Source organism: Clupea harengus, chromosome 14, assembly GCF_900700415.2.
Source record: "Clupea harengus chromosome 14, Ch_v2.0.2, whole genome shotgun sequence".
Classification (NCBI taxonomy): Eukaryota; Metazoa; Chordata; class Actinopteri; order Clupeiformes; family Clupeidae; genus Clupea; species Clupea harengus.
This window is the reverse complement of record NC_045165.1, coordinates 14,990,664-15,002,769: the sequence shown is the minus strand read 5'-3', so window position 1 is coordinate 15,002,769 and position 12,106 is coordinate 14,990,664. Positions and strand designations below refer to the sequence as shown.

The following is a 12,106-nucleotide window of genomic DNA, read 5'->3' as shown; positions in this document are numbered from 1 at the left end:
CTGTCTCCCGAAACCAAAGATCCATGGAAGATGATGACGATAGATAATGAAGATTAACTGGAGAGGCAGGCCACCTCAGGCCAGCCATCACCCTGAAAAATCGAGCGACTGGATTTGGGGTGCCGGTGTGGGACTCTTAAGAGCGATCCATAAAACTGGACTCTTGTGGAGGGTGACAACAAAGCGATTGTTTTAGAAGATCCACACTGAAGCTTATATGGAAGTTTCTTGAGATGTGGGAAAGGATTATGATCATATGAGAACATCTGGACTCTTGTGGAGGGTGACAACAAAGCGATTGTTTTAGAAGATCCACACTGAAGCTTATAACACTCTTTGGCTCTCTTCGAAGGCGGTCGCATTTTCTCTCCCTCTCCTCCCCCTGACCTTCCCTGCTTGGCTCCTATCGTCTTGTCTTGTCCTATACTTGAGAGACTCTCTCCGCACCGCTCTTCGAACTAAAAACCATGGATTTGATCAACTGGTCTCTCAACGAAATTGACACCATCTTCTCGATGAGAAGCTTGGGTTCGGGGGAACCTGACTGTCCTGCCGGGACGTTCGCAGCTGGCTACTCGATGGACGCGTGGGAGAAGTGGCGAGTCGTGTGCCTGGCGGCCCTTTCCGTGGAGGACATTGAAGACATCTACCTATTCGGAACCTTGATTACAGGCTTTCTGCTGATTGGATTAGGCGGAACCCTGGTTTATCGGAAAATGTATGAAACGGTGACAGCTGTCAAAAGCCCACTAAGGCTGCCCGACATGATTGAAGCGCTGGGCAGAGCTGTTGGCACTCAGACTGTGGCTATACACCGCGATATGGATAACATCCTGGCGGCTATTAACCGCGATATGGATAACAACACAGAGAAGTTCACGGCTTTGCAAAGGAAATTGGAGCAATTCGGAGACCGGACGGAATAGGAGTAGACGAGCAAATTGGCGCCTACTCCCAAGACCAAACAACCCCAATTTTATCTGCTTTCGGCCCCCTCAACCAGCACTGCCTTGGCCAAGGCTGTTGCTGGAACAACAACTCCCCTGAAGATCGCTGCAGTGAGACTCTCTTGCATTCCCTTCCCCCTTTCCACAGACACCTGTGGATTGTTGTCTCAGTCCAGGACCTTTTCAAGGATGTCTCCATGGCAACGACAATCTTGCGGACTGAGAATCTGTCTGATTAGGCATAGGGGAAGGCGACAATCCAGGCCTACTCATACTCGAACTTTCTACATGCATACATACACACATACACATTACTGATATGCATTCACCACCCCATGACCCCCATCCCACGCCTTCGCCTGCTTCGTACCCCCAGGGTGACAGGCGGGTCTGTGACCATAGCCGAATATGGCTGTTGGACCAGATTGCTGCTTGTTTGCGCTGGCTTACCTCCATCCCCCCTCCCCCCTCCCCGTTGCAAGTCTTGAGGTCTGTCATGTTGTAAAATGTATGTGCTTATGTGCTGAGGTGTTTTTTTCCTGCTCCCACACTGTACTCCTCTAGGAGCATAGTCTGGGGGTCGCCTTTTTTTTCTCCTCCCTTTCCTCATGTTATGCTGCAATTCTTCCCTCAACCTTGTCTTCCCGTCCTGTCTACCCCTTGTCCGATGGCGCTTGTGTAGCGGCCGTGGAGATCTCGTGCAGGAGATAGTTTGGTGATACTATAGCCTGCATGGAGAATACCAAAACAAATTCCTAGTATCTGTATACATGGCGAAATAAAGTTGAATTGAATTGAATTGATATGGAAGTTTCTTGAGATGTGGGAAAGGATTATTATGATCATATGAGAACATCTTGAACTTTCTGGAGAATCCTCAAAGCTCTACATTGCCAACACCTCAAGAAACACTCTTCCAGTCGTGAGATTTGGCTGTGTTAACGTCACGATGTGGGGATATTTTTCATCTGCATCAACTGGGAATCTTTTTAGAATTGAAGGGAATGGAATGGAAATAAATTCTACACAGTATTGCAAGAAAATCTGTTGCAGTCTGTTATAAAACTTGGGAGAGGGATTACCCCCCGAGTAGGACGATTACCCAAGGCACACGCCTAAAATGGCACTGGAGTGGCTCAAAAACAGTTGATTGAATTTTTCAGAATGGTTTGGTAATACTTCTGCATTTTGACATAGTCTATTATCTTTAATCTGTTATGCTGAATTGTTTAAGCCTAAACCTAGGTGATGAGACTAAGAGCACAGGCACGAGGTAGGCTAGCCTAAACAGTATATATCCTGCTTTCCCAAGTTAACATGGGTGTGTAGGCCTGCCAGGGATGTATTACCGCACGGGCCTGCCGTGCCCTGGCCCAGGCCGAGCACCAAAGCCGGAGCTGGTGGGGGGATTGGGGGCCTTGTATGTGTCCAGGCCCAGGGGCCTGTCACGTCTTAATTCGCCTATGAGGCCTGCGAGGAGCTTCCTCGTGTTGCCTTTTTTTGAATTTGCCGACATGTTCTGTATCTTTAATTATCGTGTATTCGAACAAAGATCACATTGTAATAATGGTCAAGTCTCTCACAGATATTTTGAGCCCTTTATGTACTCTTTCCGGAAGTCCGCATTTCTGCAGACCTTGCCTGAGGAAATTACCCACAGTTCATAGTGTTGTGACCATGACGCCATGAAAGGATTCAAGATGAAAAACATGAAACATGAACAACACATAAAATCAGAAGGAATACAAGCATCTGCTATATCACACACCTAGTTTATTCATCGACCATTTCTTTTAATTTTGGCTTAATGATGCTTGCAATAAGCTCTCATACGCTCTGTAAGGCAAGAGTCTGGAACATGTTGAAATCGGGCAGTCGGTCCCTTGGCCTTGGCCGTGAAAAAAGAAGAAGCAAAACCTGCACAACTTTTTGGCTAAAGCAGCAACCTACAATGAAACAAGGTATTTATTATCAAAGCGCGACACAAATACATCCTTTAAATCGTTTATTTTGTCGACAACAGGAAAATGTTTTTTTGGTTGAGTAGAACTGCCCCAGCGAAGTTAATTACTTGCCCTTTTCTTCTCAGGTTCTTAGCATCACTGTCACGTTCCATCAGCAAACCCCGAGCGTAATTACATAGAGAGACCTGTAGGAGGAGCTGAGTAGACCTTGATCGATGACGTCTCCGGTACATTATGAACGCCTCATAGAAATAGAACAATTTGATGTGTCTATCACTGACACTGCCGCGGGTCTGCCGAGTCCTTTAGTGATTTATGGTTGGAACATAATTGTTCTCCTTTAAAGCTGTGCCTGTGGTCTAAATCTTCAGTCTTTGTATGATTATTTAGATGTAAAGAGCTGTTGGGATGGGGCCAATCAACATTAAACTAATTATCTGTCTATAGTACAGTGTCAAAATGCTAACCAGCAAGAAGCACAATAAGATAAAGGATAAAAGCTGTTAAGTAATCCATAAATACTTGACCTACAGTATTTTTATTTTATTATTATTAGTTTGATAACATTCACATCATGTCCTGTGTCCCCTGCCTGGGCGCCCCCAGCAAAAGAACAAACACAGAAGACCCCGGAAAGGCTAAGACCAACCCTGGTAACAGCAATAGAATGTTCACAGTTCAAACATATTATATGGTCCAGACTTATAAAAACAGAGAATACAAATAAGCTTGTGAATACAAGTGGCCATTGTAAGTGTCCTCCTTCTTTTCCAACATTATGAAGTTCATACAACAAAAGGAGTCCAAAACAAGTATTGCCAAGAGTCAAAATGTATGGATAGCTCTTCATTCACTTCACATCTGAGTGTCTTAGGGCTCTTTATGTTCATATTTATTTCCCATTAATGCTTCCCTCTCTCTCTCTCTTATTTGTGTAATGTACTATTAATTTCAGTTTCAAAGATTCCCAAAATAAACCTAGTGGCTCAGTAGCAAGAATTTCTTGCATGTGTTATTAGTCTTGGAGGCAATTACTCGCTCCCTAGCAAAATAAAAAAAACTCTCTCTCGTAATGCAGTTTTTGTTTTTGATGAATATTATCTGAAGAAAATAAAAACTCCAAAGGAAACTTAGATCAAGGCCCAGACCTCAGTTAGGTAATGTGCCCTGACAAACAACCTTCCATTCTGGTTTGTCATATAGTGGCAATTACCCTTGGGCAATCATCTCATTCCGCAGAATGGTTTTGTAATCAAAGCAACTGACTGCCACATACACATTTCAAAGGAAGCGGTAAAAAGCTGTGCCTCCCACGACAGAAGAAAATAAATCATTAATTCAGGTTAGACTGTGTAACGCAGATATGCTCATTAGAAAATAATCATGTATTCAATGCTTCAAGTCGTCGGTGCAACATGGGATTTGAGCACATACAATACTTCATATAAGTGCCAGTTGCTGTATGTCAACTCCTTCTGTTGAAATACTTATTAAATGTGCAGTTTGTGTTTTTTTCTCTAAAGAACTGTCAGACCTACAGAAACATTATTGGCCAGATGGACTGTCAAATGCCTGTGATGGTCCAGCTATTGGAAAACCTCCCTCCCTGCACACACCAAAAACAACGTACAACGGCAACGACGTACCGTATCAAATGGGAGATTTTTCAGTGATACTCCTGAAACTGTAAGGAATCATTGGCTTCGTACCATTGTTCTTCTCGGGTGCATGCCCGGTGTTACTGGAGCTCTGCCCTGTGCAGAGGATGAATGGGATGTTAAACTGTTATATTGATTTTTGTGGTGCCTCCTCCAGCCTGTTTCTTGTTTATGGTGGGCTTCTCTAAGTCACAGGGCTGTGTAAGTTGTTTGCGTGGGTGCTTCTTCCAACGGAGCATGCTTCGCCGTGCAAAAGTGGTCAAAACTGATATGATGGTGTACTTAATGAGGCATGAAGTGCAGCTGCCCATAAACACACACACACACACACACACACACACACACAAACAATGACGTGGTAGTAGGGGTGGCATTTGCTGTATGTTATACTACATTCTGTGTTATACTGCGTTCTATATTATATACATGTAAATCTGCGCTGTTCACACAGGTAACCACACACACACACACACACACACACACACACACACACATACACTATTTTGGGCAGTCATGTGAAGAGTACCTCATTTCAAACAGCTTCTGTGGCATCACAATGTGACCTGAATTCATCACATGTTGCAGTTAGGCGGTCAGTTCCACTCTCTTCTTCACAGACTGAGTACACCTACATCATGAATACTCATAGCCACATTCTATAATCCTCCTGTGCGGCTGAATGCTGGTCTCCAATGGGGGACACCAAGCCAATTACAGTTTAATATTCGCAGGTCTCATCAATGCCATGGCTCCCTGCTGAAGCATAATCACACGACCGGCACGGACGCAGGCAAGGTCACGGTTTAACCTTCAGCCATGAGCATCTCCATTTGCTTCTACTGTGTGGGGGCGGCTTTGCTTTCTGGTTTTAAATCATCAATCAAACATAAGAGACAAGCCCTTGTTCCAGAACAAGCCTTCAGGTCAGGGGGAACTCTTTGGAAGACGGGATGAAAGTCAACATCTCAAGTGAGATCAGGAGACAGGAAATCGATAAATAATCCACCTTCTTTAAAAGGCAGTAGGCTTAACCTAATATCACATTGCAAGATACAGGCAGTATTTATAACCCTATTTATAATGCCTGTGTTGTCATGCCACTTAATGAAAGGTCAAAAGGGATGGTGAAATACATTTTATTATGAGAAACAGCATTATGAGAAACAGCACTTCATACCCAAAGTACCTATTACAAAATATTTACATTTACTAGCCAAATGAATAAGAACCATTGAGTTAAATAACATTATTTCATTGCTTTTAACAGTCACTCAATGAAACATCTGCCTTTATAACTATGGAAGAGAACAATGTCATGGTATCTCCTCCCTACAGGATGTACTGATGCTTTGGTGGAAGATTCACATCAGTCAAAAACCACAAAATATTGTATGTCGATATCTTGTTGCAAAATTAAGACAAATATAATCTTTTTCTCTCTCTGGTCTGTTTCCTTATTTTTCGTCAGTGCTGTTTTACATGTAGGTCATCGTGGGAAGTGGGCGCAGATACAGACCCCGTAGCAGAGCATGGAGGACCGGCTCAAAATAATTTCCCTTGATGGGCTAACGCTGCACTCGGTCGACCGCTGAGGCAGTGAGAGAGAGAATGAAGGGCTTCCTCGTGTAATTAGGCCTCGGGGCATATGGATTACACCACAGAAAAAAAAAAAAAAATGATTGCTCACAACAACAGGGGAATAATGTGCTTACATGTAAATGTCGTGATGTGTGTCGGTTTAAGTTTTTAACTGTAAGGACTGAGAAAAGACTGCTCAATTAGCTCCCCATAAAAAATAATCAATATTTGAAAGTTGTTAGTATGATCACAACATAACGATTGCATCTTGTTAGATCCATGATATAGTCTTCAGATAATAACCTTGTTCTATTGAAATGAGCCGTTGTAAGGACTGCTGTTTATTCTTCACTCTGAGGGGTTAAAGATTTTTGTACGACAGATTATGATATCTAATATAGGTTTGCTGGTGATGCGTCACACTCTCGCAGTCTCCTTCGGAACGATCGGAACTCCCTTCCCTGGGATTTAAGGCAACTTTGTTTGTTCGTTCAGGAGGTTGGAGTGCTGGACAGCTCCTCCGCGAATTCATGTGGGAGGAGCATAAAGTGGACCGTCTCCATCGTCTGAATACACTCTTCCTTCAGGATTGTCCCTGAGTAGCCTACCTTGGAATTGGCATCACCCCGGAGCGGCAAAATATGATTTATTTCAAAGGAAGCTGGGGCAAAGAAGACACTTAGGTGATTTTTTCCCGCAAGATTTCATAGGAGAGGGTAATCGGATTTTGACTTTGTTTGCGAGTGACCCAAGTGGACTAATTGGAGTTACTATATTTCCAGTCACTGGTGTTTAGACAATGGTCCCTTTGTGTCGTGTCTTCACCATAAATGAGATGTTTTGATACCCCTAAGCTGTCGTTAATTTACGTTTAATTTAAAGCGTTCGCCGTGGTGATTTCTGTGTGAACTTTCCCAAGACGGACCTACTTCTGTTTCACTACCGGACAACCTCTGTGTTGTAGGGTACCTCAAAACAGAAACATAACGCCTTGGAGCTCCACTGCCTGCCCTTCTCATCTTACACATGCTTCTGTTTCAGGGAAATCTGGATATACCAAAGCACCGAGGATGAATACATGTGGTTTTCATATCCTAGCAATCTTTTTGTTTTGCCTCATAACTGTTGACATCGGCAAAGGTAAAAGAAAAAAAAAACATCCCGTCCAGTTCCTTTTATCATTATTGTTATTATTATTATTACTATTATTATTTAAGTATTCAAGTATTTATTTAAACGTTCGTTTTTTTATGAAGGTGCATGAAAAGGCTATAGTCAAATACATTGTTTTAAGGATGACTGCCCCTTTCTTTCCATGTTCCACTGCTGTGCCCTGAAATAGGTTTGGAATGTACTGCTGGCTGTAACAAGGATAATGGGGTTTGTGAAGAAAATGGCACATGCAGGTATGTAGCTCTTTGTGGTTATTGACACACTGAAACACCCATTGTGTTTATGTGGTCCCAAATGGTGCTTGAGATGTGGCCCCCTTTGCCGTGTGACTACCTTAGGGTATCCACTTCAGTGTGGTACCTTCTGTAATAATTCCTTTCTGACTTAAAGCACAGCAGATTCAACACCATCACACCTGCCAAATCAATTTGGACTATTATCAGGAAAGCTATTCAGAGATTATTGCAGGAGATCCAATTTTGAAAATTTTCCTGGGGCTTCACAACGGAAGAACAAAATGATGTACATGGCAAAAGCAACTCCAAGTATGTAATTTGCAGATGTAACACGTCAACAACAATGTCACATTTTCAGGTGTCAGCCGGGCTGGCAGGGTGCAACATGCAACCAGTGCGTACCTTTCCCAGGATGTGTTCACGGGACGTGTGAGAAGCCATGGCAGTGTTTGTGCGAGGAAGGCTGGATAGGAAGCCAATGTGACGAAGGTCAGAAGCCTGAGCCTCATTGAAAATCTTTAGTTTGCCCTGGAGAATTGGTCACGTGACATGGTTTGCATACACTCCTTGCTGATAAACATTTGTGGGGTGGCATGTAAGGATAAAAATAAAGCGCTGCTGTCTCCTTTGTTCGATACTCAGGTGGTTGGGGCCCCTTTATCTGGGAGATCTCACACAAACTAATGAGATTCTGTTTTCACTGTTCTCTCTATCTTCTCCTTCTCTCTCTCTCTCTCTTTCTCTCTCTCTCACTCTCTCTCACACACACACACACACACACACACACACAAGCACATACACACACACTGTGTTTATGTATGACACTGATTTGAAAGACTAAGAGAGAGAGCAAGAGAGAATGTGCCTGTGTGTTAGATGTGTTAGCTGTGCTAGTAGTACAAGTATAGAAGATGCACCACTGAGCATTCATTTTCCTCACGGAATAAACCAGAACATTTTATACTTTTCTCTCAGACACAAACCCGTGCTCTGCCAAACCCTGCTCTGGAAACTCCACCTGCATCGAGACGGGCGAGGGAGGATACCTTTGTGTTTGTCCTCCGGGGTACACCGGGGAGCGCTGCCACTTGAGGAGGGGAGAGTGCCTCAAGAATGGGTAATGACCATCCACCGTCTCCACATATGTTCTCTTCCACGCGGCTTTCCCTTTGTGCTGCAAATCCTCTGCAGATCCGCACAAACACCCCCTTAAGCCTCCTGCATCCACAGATCACATCACTACCGTGGATATACATATACAGCTTTCAGACCAATCTAATCTTGTTTTAATTAAATGGCCATTTCTGGCTCAGAGGTACAACCTCTTAAGGTACAGTGTGGCGCTTGGTATAAAGAAGGCCTGATTTCTTGCCCAACAACACATACTTTCTTTCTAAGAAAATGAAATGAATTATTATGTGATGCTTACCAAAGTATTCATCACTGTGCCTGCTTATCAAGGTATTCAAGCCAGGTTAAAGCAACTGAATACTGATTACCAACTGATTAGAGTTATCCTTTGGCAGAAGGATTTGGCCATGGAGAAATTGTTCTAGGTTAATTTTAATGACTGGAAAAATTTGCAGAACACGAAGCAGTTTCAGGACAAAAGTATGTTGCAGAACAAATCTGCGTTTAAACTCAACTCTCATTAGCCCTCCAGCTATCCACCGGTGTTGGCACAAGCCGTTTGCCATGACAAACAGCTTCTTCAAGCGGCCATAAAAACAACAGAGGGCAGGGCTGGGTGTAAAGGGTCTGAGACCCCTGTGGAGAGCTTTATATGGGGGGGGGTCAACACAGATAACTGCAGTGTCCTGCGCCTCCCCCCGTCAGGACCATGTGACTCAGTGGACCAGTGTCTCCTCTATCCAGTTAATTAAAGAGATTAGCTGAGGAGCCAGACCGGCTCCATGACTACTGGTGCGTTCCATTACGCTCTTCATTTAGCCAGAGTAACCATGTGGTTTGGTTGATGAACAACATCCTAAACGTTGTTGGGTGAAATTCTTGATGGTTATACTGTGTGATAAATTAACATCTGGATGTATCAACTGAAACTTCATATGAAACGGGAAATTCTGCTGTTGAGCCCTTGAGCAAGGTCTTTAAACAACACAATTGTCCTCTTAACTGGCTCTTGCCATCTAAAAATAGATCTTTACTCTCATTAATTAGGCAACCTCATTTAAATGTGGCTTACACTAAAGTTATGATAGACAGTCTTGTCAGTCTACTCCCAGGGGATGGCACCTGAGACCTTGATGTTGTTACCACCTTGCTGAGCTACAGGAGCAGGGAAAAACTGATTTGAATTGACCCTACAGGGTCAGTAATCTAAAAATGTGTTTTTCTTTTGCAGTACTGTTTGCCAAAATGGAGGTACCTGTCACAACGCGCAGGGCTTGGCAATGCATGTCACCTGCGTCTGCCCACCCGGCTTCACTGGGGGCTTCTGTGAGACCAAAACCGCCCAATGCCACCCAAACCCCTGTGCCAACGGTGGGGTCTGCACCGACCACGGCCCCGTCCACACCTGCAGCTGTCCCCCTGGATACAGCGGCCTCAGCTGCAACATCAGCGCCCACGACCACCTCTCCCCCTGCTCCAGCAACCCGTGCCTCAACGGCGGCTCCTGCCTGAATGGCACCGACGCCAGCTTCCGCTGCCTGTGCCTGCCCGGGTTCGCCGGCCCGCAATGCACCCCCCATAGACCCAAACCCAGACCCAAGCCCAAGCACCCGGAGCCCCACCACAACAACCTGTCCCCGCAGCACTACAGCCTCCCGGCCCACGCCTTCCACAAGCTGCTGCGGCCGCCGGAGCGCGAGCTGCTGAAGATCACGCTGAAGGAGACGGTGCACGCACCGGGCGCGCTTGTCACGCGCAGCCAGCTGGTCTGCTTCGCCGTGCTGGGCCTACTCACCTGCCTGGTGGTGCTGGGCACCACGGCTATCGTCTTCTTCAGCCGCTGCGAGGCCTGGATGGCCAACGCCAAGTACAGCCAGCTGGTGAGGCAGCAGAGGGAGCACCTGCTGAGGACCAGCGGTGGCGGTGACGGCGGAGAGGAGCACTCGGTCAACATCATCCTGCCCGAGAAAATCAAGCTGACTAACTACGGGAAGCATTACACATCAATTTGAGCTCAGGGTGTGAGCGTGGCGAGTAGGGTTCGGATAGAGAGAGAGAGAGAGAGAGAGAGAGAGAGAGAGAGAGAGAGAGAGAAAGAGCATGTGTTTGTGTGTGTGTGTGTGTGTGTGTGTGGAGGGGGTCAGTGGCCAGGACCCAGGTTATTGAGTCACATACGTATTTGGATCAGGAGGAGAAGCACTACCTCTTGATTGCCTGTGGTTATTATCAAATCACCATCATGGAAACCTTAACCCAGATCAAGAGGCAGGGGTCTCACCAGTGAGCGTGACACTTGAATGTAATCAGCAAACACTTTGTGCCAAAAGAGGGATGTACCAACTTATGTTTCAGTACATGACAGTGTATAATGGACTGTATTTAACTGTAAACATACTCTAGTTACTATATTATTATTGTCAAAGACATATGGAATTGGATGTCAATTTCTATTTGATTTATTTAACAATGTCTTTGTTTGGCCTTTGTGTGGTGTTAGTCCTGTATAAGACCTTGGCTGCTGCACAGAATTTTCATTGACTGTAATTTAGTTGTGAGAAGAAGCTAAAAGTTTCTTTTAAGTTATGTCATACTCTTCTACTCCTAATTTTCTACAAGTCTGCATAATACTACAACTGAGGCTGGCTTTCTGTTTCATTTGAGAATAATTTAAGTCTCTTTGAAAAAGACATTTTAAACATAAAAAATAAACATTTATTTTGACAGTGTTGTAGACAGACAGGTCAGTTGGTGTGTGTCAAAGATACAGGCATTTAACATGCCAATATGTAAATGTAAATGTATGACATTAAAAATGTAATAATAACATCATCATTACACACTGGCTGTTTTCTACAGTTTGATAACAGGAGGAGCTGGAAAAGATCCAGCCGTGACTTGATACCAGACTTGGACCATATTTGGCCCAATTCCGAGCCCGATCAACTTCAGCGAGCCTCCATCTGAGTTGACCGCCCAACGGAAACATAATGCAGAGCATTGTGAAGCCTGGTTGTTCTACTGTACATGGCGTGATTGGTCCTGTGCCAGTACCTCATTTGGCAGGGAGGCTCGAAACATTTCTGGTCAGACGCTTTATGTTCCGCAGCTGAACCGGAGCACAATGCCAAGGGCCTGGCACAGGACTGTCCTCTAGAGTCTAGTACACCGTTTCACTGCACGTCTAATGTTAGAATATAATCAACTAGGATTACTGCAGTGTGGTGAAATCTGTGACACCATTTTTTATTCAGGCCTCTGATGTACACCCGACCCGATACTAATCTTTAGTATGTCAATGTTAATATATGGAGAAAGGTTTAAAATATGCGCACTGATTTCTAAATGAAATACGCATGAGGTACAACGAAATCACATCATTCAACGAGGTGATGAGTTCACAGAAAGATCTTTGCTGCCAC

At 44.5% G+C, this 12,106-nt stretch overlaps 1 protein-coding gene across 3 annotated transcripts; it reads left to right on the top strand.

The window, feature by feature from the left end:
• Positions 1-5,671: 5,671 nt before the first annotated feature.
• Positions 5,672-11,516, top strand: LOC105908168 (protein delta homolog 1). 3 transcript variants are annotated; one of them, XM_031580194.2, is made up of 6 exons: positions 5,672-6,863; positions 7,189-7,287; positions 7,490-7,553; positions 7,915-8,045; positions 8,532-8,673; positions 9,919-11,516. In XM_031580194.2, the coding sequence occupies exons 2-6, from the start codon at positions 7,218-7,220 to the stop codon at positions 10,697-10,699; spliced, it is 1,188 nt and encodes a 395-aa protein (XP_031436054.1). In that variant the 5' UTR covers positions 5,672-6,863; positions 7,189-7,217; the 3' UTR covers positions 10,700-11,516. The 3 variants fall into 3 exon arrangements, with proteins under 3 accessions (XP_031436054.1, XP_031436055.1, XP_042565650.1); XM_031580195.2 differs by having other exon boundaries at positions 5,673-6,830; XM_042709716.1 differs by lacking the exon at positions 5,672-6,863 and having other exon boundaries at positions 6,880-7,287.
• Positions 11,517-12,106: the final 590 nt, after the last annotated feature.